At 42.7% G+C, this 18,062-nt stretch overlaps 1 protein-coding gene across 5 annotated transcripts in view; it reads right to left on the bottom strand.

Moving 5' to 3' along the window:
- Window positions 1–18,062, bottom strand: part of grb14 (growth factor receptor-bound protein 14) — a 143,626-nt gene that overhangs the window by 13,510 nt on the left and 112,054 nt on the right. For all 5 annotated transcript variants that reach the window (XR_005944594.1, XM_041201158.1, XM_041201160.1 and 2 more), the window contains 4 exons: window positions 9,062–9,142; window positions 1,704–1,820; window positions 513–582; window positions 133–220 (listed from right to left, as the gene is read on the bottom strand). Coding sequence is in view for 4 of the 5 variants with exons in the window: in XM_041201158.1 (XP_041057092.1) it covers window positions 133–220; window positions 513–582; window positions 1,704–1,820; window positions 9,062–9,142 (356 nt within the window). In the remaining variant the exon portion in view is untranslated. The remainder of the gene's footprint in view (window positions 1–132; window positions 221–512; window positions 583–1,703; window positions 1,821–9,061; window positions 9,143–18,062) is intronic.

The raw sequence follows: 18,062 nt of genomic DNA, 5'->3' as shown, positions 1-18,062 counted from the left end.
AAGATAAAGATTTTCCTAAATCAACTAGCTAGAAACACTTGCTGTTATGATTTTACAAGAACCAACATTTGAAGTGAATCATGGAAATAATGCCTCAGTGAATCAAAAATTCCTTTAAAAATTGATGCTTACCCATCCACAAGACCTTGTTGTTCTATCAGTTTTTGAGCTTCATCTCTGGAGAGTCGGTGATGAAACCATAGCTGCATCCTGTGAATAGCTAAATTATAAAGGCAAATTAGAATTCCTAAAAATTATATACCTAAATTATGATAATTTAATACAAACTTTATCTCTCAAAAGTAATCTGACCCACCATAACTACAATAATTGGCAAAAATGTGAATGTTTAAATTACAACAATAGCTTTCAGTTCTTTAATACCGATCCACTAATACCCATTGTTTTAAGAGAATCAGCAAACATCTTTCACTTAAAATTAACTGACACCAATCATTTTTTTGACTTATACGACATTATCTTTTTCAGCTCAAAGTACATATTGAAAAAACCTTGACATGGAGTAGTGCTCTGTGACGTAGTTGGACTTCCATATGCATTCAAACGATGACAGCTTCTTCTCTGTTTTTTTTACAGGAATGTAAATTTAAAAATATCAATTTCATCATTGAACACATTTAATTGGAATTTTAAGTATAAAATGACTTGAATGTTATTTAATTGAGGTAAATTTACCTCAGAGTTACAATGGAGTCCTGTCATTTGCTTATAACAATTAGAGCATGCATTCCAGAAACTATAACTAAAACTAACTGTTTATAGTGATCAGTGCATTTTGATTTTAGTGATTCTATTTCTGGTAGTTCCCATTTTTAAACGAAAGCTTTTCAATTGCAGTATCATTGATCTGTACGATCCAGCACATGAATGGATAAATAACATTAATAATGCACTGCAAAATATTCTTAACTGGTCCTAACTGATTAATTGCAAAGGATCCCATGGACGACTCAGTTATTGCACTGTTGAGCAATGTCTCTCAATTTTCACCACCAATGAACTGAACAGTTCTCAGCTCAAAGTTCTGCTTTTGGATTAAGAGTAATGAAAGGAACAAAGTGAGACTACCATTCTGAGCCACATGTGAGAGTGAGGAGTTATTTAAGAAATAATGAGCTCCTTTTTGCTACTCCAAAAGCCATAAAGATGCTGAAAAATTAAAAATAAAAATAGAAAAAAAAAAATATTCAGGTCAGGCAACATTATGAAAGGAGCTCAGATCTGAAATATCAGCCAACTGACTTCTGTTTTTGTTTTGCATTTATATAATGCCAGTCTCAAATGTACCAAAACACTCCACATACATTGGACTTTGAAGAGCAATCACTGTTGTAGTGTAGGTGACCAATCAGCTGTGGGCATCACTGCTGAGCGTTAAGCGGCATTGCTCAGTAATATATTTTTAAAATCATAAAACAGTGCTCATCAGGGAGTGTTATCTTCTGTTATACTCAAGAGTTAATTACACCTATCATTTGGGGGTAACGACCAAAATCAATCACTATAAGTACAATTTTATTGTACAGTTGGTAATTAAAATGTACTTGCAACTGATGAATCGTAGGAAAGAAGATTCATAGACATAGTTAATGGTACTCTTCAAATTATTCTCATTTTTTTTCCTCTATCAAAGTTATAAAAATGACAGCATTTGTTGGCAAATGTTCAAACAAATATTTTACCCTCCATGCCAACCCCTCTTCAGCAGCAACTGTAAGTGCCTCCGTAGGGTTTTCAATTACCCTTCCTTTGTGTCCAGAGAAATCCATAGCTACCAGTGAATTTTCCGAGATGCTCCTCTATGAGGGGAAAAAGGAATTATTTCAAAAAATATTTTGGTACAGTGCTTAAAGTGAGAAAGTCAGGGACCATTAACACAAGTCAAAGTTCAAGAGAGCACAGCTTCAAAACAAAATAAAATAGAACCTCCAATGAAATATTCTTACTGAGAGTACATGGAAATAAACCAAAAGAAGAATTGTTTCTTTATTGAAAATGGAAAAACTACAATTAAATAAAATTTATTTTTTTTCTTAGCAGCACAGTAGCCTTGTGGATGATGGTGGGATAAAATGTTAACTTGCTCCATGGCAAGTTGTTAAACTAAATTCAATAAATCTGGTCATTTATGCTCTGGAAAGTTACTGGATCACCAAAGGAACTAAATTTCTTATCCCCTTTAAAAGGGAATTGGCAACCACTACCGGTATAGACATAATAGGCCAAATAGCCTCTTTGTGCTGTAAACTTTCTATGATTCTATACCTCTTCTGACTTACCCTTGAACTCAGTCCAATGTTATGTGATCAGCTCTTGACGCTTTTTGAAGTTACCTAGCATGCCATTCAAAGACTAGTGTGACAAGGCATGAGCAATAAACGAGGTATCACACCCCAAGAAAAAAATTAGAAGGTATAGACCTAAGGAAAGCATAATTCCTCCCAGAACTATGATAGGGTTCCTTTTGTCCTCATCACATCAGACTTTACATTCAATGGATGATTCTCCACCATCTCCAGTGTGATGCCACCAAATCCACCTTCCATGCCTCCTTCACTTTTCAGCATTTCAAAGAGGCTGTTCCTTCTGTGTCACCGTCTGAAACCCCCTCAGCTTTCCAAGGAAGTGCAGGAGATATAACACCTGCTCTTTCACCTCCTCACTTCCCATCATCCAAATTCCCAAACAATCCTTGCAGGTGAAACAACAATTTACTTGTACATTTCAATTTGGTGAATTATATTTGCTGTTCACCAGACAGTCTCCGCTGACTTATGCCCACTATTACACACTTTTTGTCCTTGGCCACCTACGCCATTCTGATGAAGCTCAACATTACCCCAAGGAACACCGCCAAATCTTTTGATTAGGCACTTTACAGCCTTCCAGGTTCAACACTGAACTCAGCAATTTCAGATCCTAACCTCTGCCTCCCATTTTCTTTTTTGGAGACCATTTTTTGGTGATTCTTTTTTTCTCCCTTTACACCTCCTCTAGACCCATCTTTTGCCTCTTTACTTGTCCCAGTATCATCTCTTTTTGCTATGCTCCATTATTCAGTTTGTGATTTACTCCCTTCCAGCCTATCAGACTTCTCCTTTTGTTCTTTCCTCTTCTTCCCCACTTTACCAGCCTTGCTTAAAAACTGTTACATCTCTAATATCTCCCAGATTGGATGAAAGGGCATTGACCTGAAATATTGACTCTGTCTTCACAGATACTATCTGACCTGATGAACACTGTTTCTCTCTCAAATTTCCAACATCCGCGGTATTTTGCTTTCGCATTAATGTTTAATTCATTGCCACTTCTGTTCCAGGAATGTTCCCCTGCACAGAATCACAAGTTTAATGGCACAGAAGGAGGCCATTCGGCTCATCTTGTCTGCACCAGTCTCCAAATGAGCATTACGACCTAGTGCCATTGCCCTGGCTTTTCCCTGTACCCTTGCACATGGTTTCTATTCAAATGATCATCTCATGCCCTCTTGAATGCCTCATTGAACTTGCCTCCACCACACTTCCAGGCAGCACATTCTAGACCCGAACCACTCGTTGTATGAAAAAGTTTTTTCTCATGTCACATTTGCTTCTTTTGCAAATCTCTTTACATCTGTGCCCTCGCATTCTTGATCCTTTTACGAGTGGGAACAGCTTTTCCCTACCTACTCTGTCCAGCCCCCTTATGATTTTGAACATCTCTATCAAATCTCCTCTCAACCTTCTTCTCTTCAAGGAGAACAGTTTCAACCTCTCCAATCTATCTTCATAACTGAGGTTTCTCATCCCTGGAACCATTCTTGTAAACCTCTACTGAACTCTCTCCAATGTGTTCACATCCGTCCTATAATGTGGCGCCCAGAACTGTACACAATATTCCAGCTGAGGTCTAGTGTCTTATATAAATTCAGCATAACCTCCCTGATTTTGCACTCTATGCCCCTATTAATAAAGCCCAGGATACTATATGCTTTGTTAACTGCTCTCTCCAACTGTCCTGCCTCCTTCAATGATCCATGTACATATACACCAAAGTCTTTCTTCTCCTTCAGCCCCTTCAAAATTTCACCCGTTATTTCATATTGTCTGTTCATGTTCTTCCTACCAAAATGCATCACCTCACATTTGTCTGCATAGAACTTCATCTGCCACCTATCTGCTCACTCCACCAACTTGTCTATGTCCCCTTGAAGTTCCACACTGTCCTACTTACAGTTCACAACAAGCCTAAGCTTCATATCATCCACAAACTTTGAAATTGTCCCCTGCACACCAAGATCTAGATCATTAATATATAACAGGAAAAGCAAGGGTCCCAATACCGACCCCTGGGAAACTCCACTACAAACCTTTCTCCAGCCTGAAAAATATTCATTGACCATTACTCTCTGCTTCCTATTTTTCAGCTAATTTTGTATCCACGTTGCTACTGTCCTTTTTATTCCATGAGCAATAATTTTTCTCACAGGTCCACTGTGTGGCACTGTATCAAATGCCTTTTGAAAGTCCACGTACACCTTATCAACAGCATTACCCTCATCAGCCTTTTCTGTTATCTCTTCAAAAAACTCCAGCAAATTAGTTAAACATGATTTCCCCTTTAGAAATCCATGCTGGCTCTTCCTTATCAACCCATATTTTTCCACGTGACTGCTAATTCTATCCTGAATAATTGTTTTTAGTATCTTGCCCACCACTGAAGTTAAACTGACTGGTCTGTAATTGTTGGGCTTATCCTTACAACACTTTTTAAGCAAGGGTGTAACGTTTGCAATTCTCCAGTCCTCTGGCACCACCCCGCGAGTCTAGGGAAGACTGAAAGATTATGGCCAGTGCCCCTGAAATTTCTACTCCCAGTTCCTTCAATATCCTTGGATGCATCTCATCCAGTCCCGGTCAACTTTAAGTAACAACCGTCTATTCAACACTTGTCAAGTTTGAACCCTTCTAGTGATAGAGTTTCCTCACCTGTCACCATGGCCTGGGTAGCACCTACTTCCTTGGTAAAGACGGATGCAAAGTATTCATTTAATACCTCAGCCATGGCCCCTTCATCCATGTATAAATTCCCTTTTAGGTCCCTAATCGTCCCTCCTCCTCCTTTTACCACCCTTTTACTATTTTTATGTCTATAGAAGACTTTGGGATTACCCTTTACATTGGCTGCCAGTCTTTTCTCATAATCTCTCATAGTTTCTCTAATATGCTTTTTCACTCCCCTCTGAACCTTCAGTACTCCTTTTGGTTCTTAATTGTATTTTCTATCTAACACCTGTCATAAGCATACTTATTCTTCTTTATCTTAACTTTAATCCCTGTTTTCATCCATGGAGCTCTGGATTTGTTTGCCCTATCTTTCCCTTTCGAGGGAATATACCTTGAATGTGCCCGAACCAAATCTTTTTTGAAGCTAGCCCATTGTTCAGCTACAGTTTTTCCTGCCAATTTTTCGTTCCTGTCTATCTGGCCTAGCTCAGTACTTGCCCCATCAAAGTCGGCTCTTGTCCAGTTAATAATTCTTACTCTGGACTGCCTATCATCCTTTTCTATGATCATCCTAAAATGTACAATACAATGATCACTGTCTCTTAAATGTTCCCCCACTGACACTTGATCTACTTGGCCCACCTTATTTCCAAGAACCAAGTTCAACAGTGCACCTTTTCTTGTTGGATTGGATACATACTGCTGTAGAAAATTCTCCTGAACACAATACAGGTACTTTTGCCCCTCTCCGCCCTTTACACTACCACTGTCCCAGTCTACATTCGGGAAATTAAATTCCCCCATTATAACTGCTCTATAATGCTTGCATCTCTCTGTAATTTCCCTGCAAATTTGTTCTTCTACGTCCTTCTCAATATTTCACAATCTATAGACTACACTGGGCAATATAATTGCGTCCTTTATGTTCCTTAGCTCTAGCCAGATTGATTCGGTCCTTGAACCTTCTGGGACATCATTTTTCTCCAGCACTGCAATGTTCTCCTTAACCAATACTGTCATCCTTCCTCCTTTCCTATCTCTTCTGAACACCTTGCACCCAGGAATATTTAACATCCAGTTCTGCCCTTCCTTGAGCCAGGTCACAACATCATGGCCCGAATCTTCTGGTCACCGTGTGGGGGCCATTTAAGGCCATTTAACAGCTGGGTAAACTAATTGTCTGGACTGCCCGTCCAACCTTAAGGTTGGCAGGCAGACAAAGAATCCAGGCAGCCTTCGCATTTTGCATGAAACCTCATCTACGGGCGGGATGAAGTTTCATGAAGGGTTTATCAAATAAATGTTTTTATTAACATTAAAATTATTAAAATCCCAGCTCATGACACTGTCAGTTGAGGGGACATTTCCGAATAATTTTTTAAAATAGTTTTTCAGATTTTCACAGTGACATTAAACTCCCTGAGGCAGCTCCGTGCGCATGCAAGAAAGAGCACAGGCTCTGACTTTCCCTCCTCCCCTCGCCTGCACAGGTAGCACTGAGCACTTCCGGGTGTGCGTCAAGGCCCACCTACATAAAATGGCGCGCAGCCAATTGTGGGCAGCGATCGGCTGCACACCTGCCTGTGCCCATTCCTGCCCAGCCCACATGACGGGGACAAAATTCTCCCCATGGCAATATGCACCTGTAACTCCCCAATCTTATTTACTACATTCCATACATTCACATACATGTGTAGTAACCCTTGAGGAAGTTCTCCTCTTAACTCATAGGATTTCTGTTTTTCCTCTTTTACCTTGTTCATCTTCATTGCTTTTATTTCCCTTCCCGTATTTGATTAGGTATCTACCAATACTTGCTTTCAGTCATATTTCCTTGCTCAGCAACTGCCTCTTTACTCAATTCCAAATGAAATTCCACTCTTCGGGTTTCAGAACATCCAAACTTAGATATCTCCAGGATATTCAGCATTCCTGGAACCACTGTTCCATGCTCAACATCACGCGGGCCGTGTGCACATCCCTTACCTCTCTCTTGAACAGCACCGACTCACACTTCCAAAGTTGACCTGGTCTGCAATTCCATTTCTTCCTTCGCCTCTTCCAATACTTTAATAAAAAGTGTGCTTCTTCCTTTTAATGTTTATAAGTTTCAACAATTCATGAATACCAATGCTCCTGCAGGTTCCTCTCTCCCTTCACTTTCCTCTGACCCCAACCATTCTTCCAATCTCAACCCTTGCCATGTTTTCACATTCCCTTCTGACCTTCCCTCTATGATCCTGAATGATCATTCCATAGCAAAGGCTCAGCTTTAACCCTTACACCCCATCTCAATGAAATTCAAGCTTGGCACAACGCTGAGCTGTTCTGTCACCTTTGTCTTCACATCCACTTCTTCGGTCAAGAGTCTTCCCACACACACAAGCCCCTTTATCCTGTCATCAGATTCTCCTTCCACTTGCACTCTTCCATCTGGTTTCTCACCCTCTCAGTGTAACAGCAGCTGTCTTAATTTCTCTGTTCCTCTCACTCTAACCTATCTCCCTTTGAACTTTCAGCCCTTCATTCCCTCAGATCCAACCCTAACATTATGAAACCTGACAAGCGTGGCACTACTTCTACCTGGCAAAATAGTCCCTACCTAGTGGAGGCTGAATGCCAATTCTGGCATCACTCCTATTCCCCAATCGTGCCCTCACCATCGGACACCAAACCACCATTTCCAATTCTGTCACTAACAATCTCTGGAGATCTTCCCTCCATGACCTTCTATCTCAGTACCCCAATGCCAAACAGCCTGGTCTTACTGCTTTTTCAAGGTCCACAAACAGGACTGCCCTGGTAGACCTATTCTTTTAGCCTATTACTGCCCTGGGCCAGGATTTTTGGCTAGGCGAGCGGGGGTGGGGCCCACACACCAAGGCGTAAAATGACAAGTCCCAACATCACCACACATCATTTATATTTTCAAGTTGGCTGCGCGCCCGCCAAACTGTCAAAGGCCTACTAAGGCCATTTAAATATCAACTAAAGTAATAAACTGAGCCCAGGCGGCCTCCGCATTTTTCATGGTACCTCATCCACGGGTGGGATGAGATTTCATGAATGGTTTATAAATTAAATAATTTTTTTCATTAATGTTCATTGACATGTCCCAGCTCCTGTGACACTGTCACATGAGGGGGCTTGTCTTAAAATGTTTTCTTTTCTTTACTTAAATTTTTAAAACTTAAACTAGTCTCCCTGAGGCACCTCTGTGAAACATATGCGCGAAAGAGCACAGGCCCCGACTCAGGGAATTCCACCCCCCAGCCCACACAGGGAGCATTCAGCGCTTCCAGCCTTAATTGGCCTGCCCACATAAAATGGCACCGTGGACCTGATCAGGAGCGCCAATCAGGTCCACGCCCACCCCCGCACAACCCCCCCGATGGGGGGGACAATTCTCCCCTTAGATTTCTTCCTGTCTCAAATATTTCTTCTTCCCTTACCCAGTTTCTTCCCACTTACATCTGTGATTCTTGTTTTACATAAGTCAACCTCAGAACCCTAAAAAGCTTAAATTTTGTTTTTTTATTATTTGTAGTAAGCTAATCTGTGTTGCAAGTAGAGGATAATGCTGCATCATATGTGAAATTTCAAAGTTTAGATACTCTTGAATTATCCAATTTCCTTTATCCTTCAGTGGATCTATTCCACTAAGCGGATCTCTGAATTTTGATCCTATCTGAATGTATGGTAATTAAGTTGATCATATTTATTCTACTGCCCTCTTGCAGCCAAGAGAGAAGAATGATCTGAAGCATGGATTACTAGCAACTATCTTGTTGTATGTTTGCATGATATGCTAACGCTATAATTTAATAAACACTCTAATGGATGTTTCAAATAAACAAATTGAAGAAAACAAAGGCCCTCAGTTTTTCATCTTTCTAGGCAAACTGACATAAAAGTGACCAACTATGTTAGCTAATTTTTGCAAGGAGATGCAATATTAAGTTTAGATGATTCTTCTTAATGAATGAATTGTTTTTTTCTAACAACTATAAAGTCATATTCTATTTTTGTCCAGTTTTATATTTTGAATTCCATACCATTGGTGATGAATTCAGTGATGTAAGGCTACCTCTCCTTTGCTGCGGTATTTTATAGTTTTGGTACAACTGTGTTCCATACTGCAAAATAAAAGATTTTTTTTAAAGAGAGGGGAAAAAGCATCTGGTGAGTTAAAATCAAAATAAGCTGACTAGTTCTTTAAGAAAGTTTAAGAAAAAAAAGTTACTAAAATATAGTCTTGTTGGACCTTACAAGCACACTTCTCCACTATTAATGGACTACAGATAAATATAAAGCAGCTTCATTTTTTCAAACATTGGCGTTTCCGAGATGCACAAAATTCTTGAATTTTGCATGTGCATTACATGCTCAACATCTATACAACAGTAATTTCCCTTTACTCAACCAAACTGAATCATTGTAGAATCTGAAGGACGACTAAACAAAATGCATGCACAGGTTATTCTAAAGGGAGAACCTATCTTATTCTTAAATCTGGTTCAGTTACACACACTTGTTTTCCCACAGTGGTATTGCAAAGAAAGTAGGAGGACCAATATTTTGTACCATCCACAGAATAAGCCAGATGTAGCCTTGAAGCTGAAATAAACAGAACATGCAAACAAGGAGCAGGAGTAGGCCATTCGGCCCTTGAACCTGCTTCACCATTCAATAAGGTCATGGCTGATCTAATAGTAACCTCAAATCTGCATCAGGCTTACCCTCGATAACCTATCGCCCCTTTGCTTACCAAGGGGAGATGGTCGCATAGTGGTATTGTCATTGGACTGGTAATCCAGAGACCCAGAGTAATGATCAGAGGACCTGGATTCAAATCCCACTATGGCAGATGGTGAAATTTGAATTCAACTAAAATCTGCAATTAAAAGTCTGACGATGACCATGAAACAATTGTCATTAAAACCCATCTGGTTAACTAATGTCCTTTATTCTTTCTGCCAAAACAGACAATTTCACACTTTCTCACATTATACTCCATTTGCCAGATATTTGCCCACTTACTTAACCATCTATATCTTTTTGTAGTCTACTTATGTCATAGAAACATAGAAAATAGGAGCAGGAGTAGGCCATTCGGCCCTTTGAGCCTGCTCTGCCATTCATTATGATCATGGCTGATCATCCAACTCAATAGCCTGCTCCCACTTTCTCCCCATATCCTTTGATCCCTTTCGCCCCAAGAGCTACATCTAACTCCTTGAAAACGTACAATGTTTTGGCCTCAACTGCTTTCTGTGGTAGCAAATTCCACAAGCTCACCACTCTCTAGGTGAAGAAATTTCTCCTCAGCTCAGTCCTAAATGGTCTACTCGTATCCTCAGACTGTGACCCCTGGTTCTGGACTCCCCCACCATCGGGAACATCCTTCCTGCATCTACCCTGTCTAGTCCTGTTAGAATTTTATAGGTTATGAGATCCCACCCCCCTCATTCTTCTGAACTCCAGCGAATATAATCCTAACTGACTCAATCTCTCCTCATATGTCAGTCCCGCCAAATTGGGAATCAGTCTGGTAAACCTTCGCTGCACTCCCTCTACAGCAAGAACATCCTTCCTCAGAGAAGGAGACCAAAACTGCACACAATATTCCAGGTGTGGTCTCACCAAGGCCCCGTATAATTGCAGCAAGACCTCCCTGCTCCTGTACTTGAATCCTTTCGCTATGAAGACCAACATATCATTTGCCTTCTTTACCACCTGCTGCACCTGCATGCTTACCTTCAGCGACTGGTGTAAGTGGGCACCCAGGTCTCATTGCACATTCCCCTCTCTCAATTTATAGCCATTCAGATAATAATATGCCTTTCTGTTTTTGGTACCAAAGTGGATAACCTCACATTTATCCACATTATACTGCATTTGCATTTGCCAACTCACTCAGCTTGTCCAAATCACACCGAAGCTTCTCTGCATCCTCCTTACATGTCCCTCTTCACAACTTACTTTCCTACCTAACTTTGTATCATCAGCAAATTTGGCAACCATCCCATCCATCCCTTCATCCAAGTCATTTATATAAATTGTAAACAGTTGAGGTCCCAGCACTGATCCCTGTGTCACACCATTTGTTAAACTGTGCCAACCAGAAAAAGACCTATTTGTGCCTACTCTCTGCATCCTGTTAGTCAGCCAATCCTCTATCAATGCCAATATGTTACCCCCATACCATGTGTTAGCCAGCCAATCTTCTATCTGTGCCAACGTTACCCCCATACCATGAGCTTTTATTTTCTGCAATAAACTTTGATGTGGCAGTTTATCAAATACCTTCTGGAAATCTAATCCAGTACATCCACCAGTTCCCCTTAATCCACTGCACGTGTTACTTCCTCAAATAATTCCAATAAGTTAGTTAAACATGATTTCCCTTTCCCCACCCCCACCCCCATGTTGACTCTGCCTGATTACCTTGATCTTATCCAAGTGCCCTGCTATAGTTTCTTGAATAATAGCTTCTAACATTTTCCCTATGACAGATGTTAAGCTAACTGGCCTGTAATTTCCTGCTTTCTGTCTCCTTCCCTTTTTGAATAACAGTTATATTTGCTATTTTCCAATCTAATGGGACCTTCCCCGAATCTAAGCAGTTTCTGAAAATTAAAACCAATGCATCAACTATCTCACTAGCCACTTCTTTTAAGACTCTAGGATGACGTCCATCAGGATCCGGGCACTTGTCAGCCCGCAGCTCCAACAATTTATTCAGTACAACTTCTCTGGTGATTGCAATTTTCCTGAGCTCCTCCCTCCTTTCCATTTCCAGATTTATAGCTGCTTCTGGGTTGTTACTCATGTATAGTGAAGACTGATGCAAAATACCTGTGCAATTCATCTGCCATTTCCTTGTTTTCCATTATCAGTTCTCCAGACTCAATTTTCATGGGACCAACGCTTACTTTGTTAACTAGTTACTTTTTAATATATTTATAGAAATTGAGATTAATGGAATTAAGCGAATTAGACTAGCCAATTGTTGGCACATGGATAGAAAGTTGTAAATATACATGCTTGTAGGAGATACTACCCAGTTACAAAATTGTAAATACTCATTCTCAACAAAAGCTGAATCACTGAGGCTCCTTTACTCAGAATTCATCAGTATTTTCTTGTCATAATGGGTAGTATTGCAGGCATTGAAACAGGAAATGCCCAAGCATTTTGGCCTTTTCACATTCCATGTGATGGGAGTTAAACATAATGTTCGGGCATATGCAGAGTCTCCGTCTTTACTAGGAGATTTTATTTCCCCTGGGGGTGGGGGTATTGTCTTGATTCTGGTTGCCCAAGACATAGTTCTGTAGCGTTAAAGGAGGTGGGATTCTGAAGTGCTAGCCATAACAGCTTCCCAAGTCTCAGTAGAACATGATGCAAGTATGCAGCCTGCAACACCTATTGAAATGAGGTGTGCTGGAGTTCTGAAGAGTGAAATCAGGTGCAAGGCATCAACATCATCCCTCTTTGGAAGGGACTAACAAGCTGCTTGTTTGAAGTGGGGAGTAGAAGTGGGTTGGTCATAGGTTATTGGTGCTTGAGGGCACTCATGGGCATATATGCATCTTTACCCAAAGGTGAAATAGAAGGGCTCATATTTTTGCATCATCCTTAGCCCAATAACCAACACATCATCTTGAAATGAAAAATGAGAAATGCAAGTTTACAAGCCTAACATTGGCATGCAGGTGCAATCATCTACAATACAGTGAAAGCGTCAATGCTGAAAGGTATCAGAAGGCATGATCAACATAATTACTAGGCTTGCATCCCAACTAAATTTTCTCAGGTTTCAGGACAGCATAGCATAAGGGTAGCGTGGGAATAGCAGAGAGGGAAATAGTAACATTAGTACAGAGGAATGACACATGTACAATTCCAGAACAGAATGCTGACAAGAACATCTTAGAAAACCAAGTGTCACCAATTAAGTCATACAGTTCTCGTGTCATAATCTCTCAACATTTTATGCACGGGTGATAGAGAGCAAAAATATACGTTAAGTTGTATTAAACAGCAAGGTTAAAAGCATCAAAATACTCTGGGTGGAGTTTTCTGTGCCCGCTGGTGTCATGTGTGCTCGAAGGCGTGAGCGGACAATATGGCAAGAAGGCTAGGAACCAGTTTCACATCATGAAACCAGTTTGCGATTGTCTGTTCAGCCCATCGATGGTGGGCCACGTTTCCCGCTATCGGGCATTGGCAACCTCATTGAAATACATTTACAAATCTTTTAAGGTCAGTTTGCCGAAATCATCCATCCATGCTAGATCGTACACCCATGCTGGCCTGACTGCATGCCAACATGTTTCACAACAGCATATATGAGGGATATACTTGATGGGCTGCACCTTGAGGGGAACTTGGAGGAGAGTGCACTGTGATGTTGCGCAGTGCTCATCTGGGTCACCTGTTGGACTTCAAGGTTCAGGTGTGTTGGACCTGGGGGTGGGGCCTAGGGATGCCCTGCAGTTGAAGGTAGTGTACATGTTGTGGTGTGGTGGGGGGGGGAGCTGTCACACATCTGGGAAAGCTGGTACAAAATGACCATTCCTCTGCAGCTGAGACAGTTCAGACACAGCCATATTGATATGCATGGAGTCAAACCTCCAGCTTATCTGCCTATCTGCCCTCTCAAGTAAGGCATGAAAGTACCACCAAATGCTCCAGAGCTTTTCACCCCTCAGGAACAGACTGCAAACTACTGAGTATTTTAGTGGACCGCAGAACAGTTGGGCAACTGGGCACGTTGTACAATCTCCTTGCTAAAGCTGGCTGTGGAGCAGTCACTGGTGGAGGCGCAAACATCCTTTTGCAATGTCATCATCCCGGTTTGGACCAGTGTCTCCCATAGTTCAAGTTAACAGTGCATCCTTGCAGTGCGGGTTGGGGGAATGCCTGTGCCTGAGCTGAGAGCACAGCATGCAGTCCAATGAGCAAAGCTGCTGCCAATTGGTCAAGTGGCGTGGGGCGGAAGTGGTTTGGGTTTCAGGCAGCCGTGCAGTGCACTAAGCTCTGGCCATCCAAGTGGTGGCCAGCACTCTCCAGGATGCATTAAGGGGCCTTCAGACTTAACCAAGAGAGGCTCTTAGTATACCCAAGCTAGCCCACACTCCTCAGTCTTTCATCCTGCAGGAGTACATCAGGAGCATGGAACCTGGTGAACTAGCTGTATGCTGTGTGGTGTACAACGAGAGAAGACTACAGAGAAGAGAACAATGGGGGTACCTGGCTGTGTAGAGGGAGCAGCAGCACCCTCAGAAAGAAGGCACGGCTCAGGCTCCCACATAGGCCCCTGAAGAGCCACAGCGAGCTATCGTTGGTCGACGCCAAGCTAGGCCCAGGGTTTAAAGATGCTGCATTTCATTCCTGCAGATGACTGAGAACCAGTGATGCCAAAGACTGTGCATGTCTAGGGAACTGGTCAGTCACATCTGCCAGCTACTGCAGGGTTTAACGCCACGGGGACATGGAGGGAGTAGCTGTGAAAGTGACCGTGGCGCTCAATTTTTATGCCAGTGGCTCCTTTCAGGGCTCCACAGGTGACCTCTGTGGGATATCACAAGCCTCCACCCACAAATGCATCCATGAGGTCATGGGTACCTTTTTCGTGAGGGCACACAACTTTGCACATTTTGCCCGGGACCAAGAGTGCAAGGATACAGGAGCAATTGGATTTTCCCAGATCTCAGGTTTCCCACAGGTGCAGGGTACCATCGACCACACTCTTGTGGCACTCAGATCTCCTTGCAATAAGCGATCAACCATGTTAACTGCAAAGGGTTCCACTCGCTGAATGTGCAGCTGTTGTGCAACCACTACTAATGCATCCTGCAGGTCTGCACACAGTTCGCATAGAGTGTCACAGCTCCTATATCCTTAGCAGGTCTCAGATCCCTGGAGTCTTCCAGGGTCCACAGAGCCTGCAGGGTTGGCTCCTGGGGGACAAGGGCTACCCGCAGAGGATGTGGCTGATGACACCCATGAGGTGGCCTCAGAATGCAGCAGAGTGAAGATATAACGAGGCTCATGCTGCAACACGCAACTTGGAGGAGCAAATCATCGGAATGTTGAAAATGAGGATCCCGTGCCTTGACCGGTCTGGTGGAGCCCTGCAATATAGTGCACAGAGGGTGTCACACATTGTCATCGCCTGCTGCACCCTTTACAACCCGGCGCTGCAACAGGGAGGGGAGCTGGCTGAGGAGGAGCTGGAGGAGCTGCAGGTCTCCTCCAATAACGAGGACGTCAACTGTGATGAGGGTGAGGAGGTCCTCAAAGGTGACGATGACGGCCTCCCACCAGCCAGACAAGGCAGGTGTGCTCAGGAGGCCCTCATAGCTGCTAGATTTGTGGAGGTCAGTGACAACATGCAGTGAGGAGACACCATAGATCCTCACATTGCATCTGTGAAGGTTTGACTCCAGTCAGGCTTAAGGCAGTGCACGTATCCTCTGTGATAATGCTCCTGTCATGGAGATGCATTGGAGGCCCTAATAGGCACTAGATTGCAGGAGGATGATGACGACATGCAGTGAGGACACTCCATAAATCTTCACATTGCCTCAGAATGTCTGACCGTCTAGCTGAGGGCAGCTTGCTTGCGCTCTGTGATCAGGGTCATATCATGGAGACGCAGCCATGAAACTTTAAAACTGCCTGATCTTTTGACAGCCTTCAACACCTGCATCTGACCCCCTTCAGGAGTACAGCATCACTGGTCACAGGTGCTGAAGATTCAGGGGCCAGCCCCATCTTAAAGGTGCTGAGAGAACGATGGAACTCTGCGACATTCTGGCTGCAATGACAAGCACCCTGTGAGAGTGGTGGGTGGTCCTATGGACAGGGTGAGAACAATGACGTTAAGTGTGAGAGAGTGAATGGTCACGTCCCTTGAACTGGCAGTGAGTGAGGGCACTGTGGGTGTGTGATGGGTTTGTGAGTGAGAGAGTTGAGAGTGATAAGAAGAGTGACTTACCCTGGCAGAACGGAGGGGACCATTCATCCTCTTGCAGCACTGGGTGACTGTCCTCTCATGCAGGGCATTGACACTGATTATCGTCTTCCATGCTGGATTGATGATGCTGTTGCCTCTCCAGTGGCCACAGCGGGGCCAGAGGACTTCATGACGAGCCTTCACTGCATCCAAAAGGCACTTGAGGGACATGTCACTAAACTGGGGCGCTGCAGTCTTTTTGCCTTTATGAGCCATCCTGACTCCTGTGCAGCAATCCTCAGCTGGAAGCAGAGAGGTGTGCGCACAGCTGCACTTCAAATATGGTGTCCGGTGTGAAGAAGTGACGAGGTAACAGTGTGCGTGGAAACGGCATTTTTCCTGGGAATGCATAATTAACTCAGCGGGTTTGGAACGATACGACGTGAGAAGCTGCCTTTGTGGCTGACGGGTAAAACGTTGTTTGGTGCAAATCTGATTCCACCTGTTGACACACAGTGGACCCTCTATGTTGGAATTTGGTTTGTGCAAGTAAAGGAAGGAAAAAATGGGAGCAGACCATCTCTCATGCTTCTTCCCATGAGTTTTCCAAGAGACTTGAGCACATAATCCAGGCCAATGCTTTAGTACAGTATTAAGGGAATGCTGCACTGGCGAAGTTGCTATCTTTTGGATAAGGCATTAAACAGATATCCATCTGCCCCAACCCCTCAAGTAGAACTAACATATCCCCTGACACTCTTCAATGCAGGGCAAGGGAGTTCTCCTCCTGTCCAATATTAATCCCTCAACAAAAATCACTAAATCACAAATTATCTGCTCATCTTATCTCATGGCTGTTTGTGGGACGTTGCTGTGCATAACTGGCTGCCACATCGCCTCAATTACAGCAATGACTATAATTTAAAACATACTTTGTTGGCTGTAAAGCATCATGTGGTATCTTGATGTCATGGAAAGCAACCCCATGACATTTAATTCAAACGAAGAGTCAAAAATTGGCAGGCAAGACAATGCCTGATGCAGCAGCAAATGCAATAGTTACACCAGGACTGTCCGCCGCCATCCTATAAAAGCAAAATACAATTAGACAACATGCAACAATAGAAAAAATGATTTAGCTTTAAGTGAAGCACAGCGAAAACTCTAGTCCATAAGAGATGCTCAATACATACAGCAATAATTATGAAGTAACTTCACTCAAGATAAATGAAAGGCCAATTTTCTCCTTCCCTAAACTAAAATAGTTTAGATGAAGAATGGGTGTTAACCCTTTGCTCAGCACACAAACATCTAAATATTTTCTGGTTTTGTGTATGAACCGGAATACAACAATGTAAATTTCACAAAAATGAATGTCATAGATCTCTGCCATTACAGTGCTGCCAATGCTAAGTGAAGTTCATGAAAATACTGCTTCCAGAAAACTCTGGCACAGACCCTGATCCTGATTATGAGAAAAACAGAAATTTCTGGGAATACTCAGCAGGTCAGGCACCATCTGTGGAGAGAAACTGAGTTGACATTCCAGGTTGATGCGCCTTCATCATAACATGGGTCATCGACTTGAAACGATAACTCTGTTTCTCTCCACCGATGCTGCCTGACCTGAGTAGTTCTAGCTTTTTTGGCTTTTATTTCAGATTGCCAACATCTGCAGTATTTTGTTTTTGTATTACTGATCCTGATTACAGTGGTTTAACGTCAGTGGCATTGTTTTCCCAGGGCCCAACTTATTGTTGTGCTACCCAAACCATGAGTGCATATGAAGGTAGCAAGTAGTGGTAAGAAAATCATTCCAATTTTAATATTTCAAAGTTTTCTTTACATTAAAAAAACACTAATTTTTCTTTGAAGATGAACAGCATCAAATTGCACCATTGCATCCCAGCATTGGCTCTACTGTAGACTGCAGGTGCGCTGAATGGAGGCAGGACTCATCGCAACCAGGTTGCTGAAGGTGCCACCCAGAAGTGACATGGAGTGAGCATTGAGCTGGTCAGAGACAGCCAGAGCTAATCTAAACACAGTGACAAGGGGCCCTACTTGCATAGAGCAGGCAGGAGCCCTGA

This window comes from Carcharodon carcharias, chromosome 12 (assembly GCF_017639515.1).
Source record: "Carcharodon carcharias isolate sCarCar2 chromosome 12, sCarCar2.pri, whole genome shotgun sequence".
NCBI lineage: Eukaryota > Metazoa > Chordata > Chondrichthyes > Lamniformes > Lamnidae > Carcharodon > Carcharodon carcharias.
This window is presented reverse-complemented; position numbering and strand designations above follow the sequence as displayed.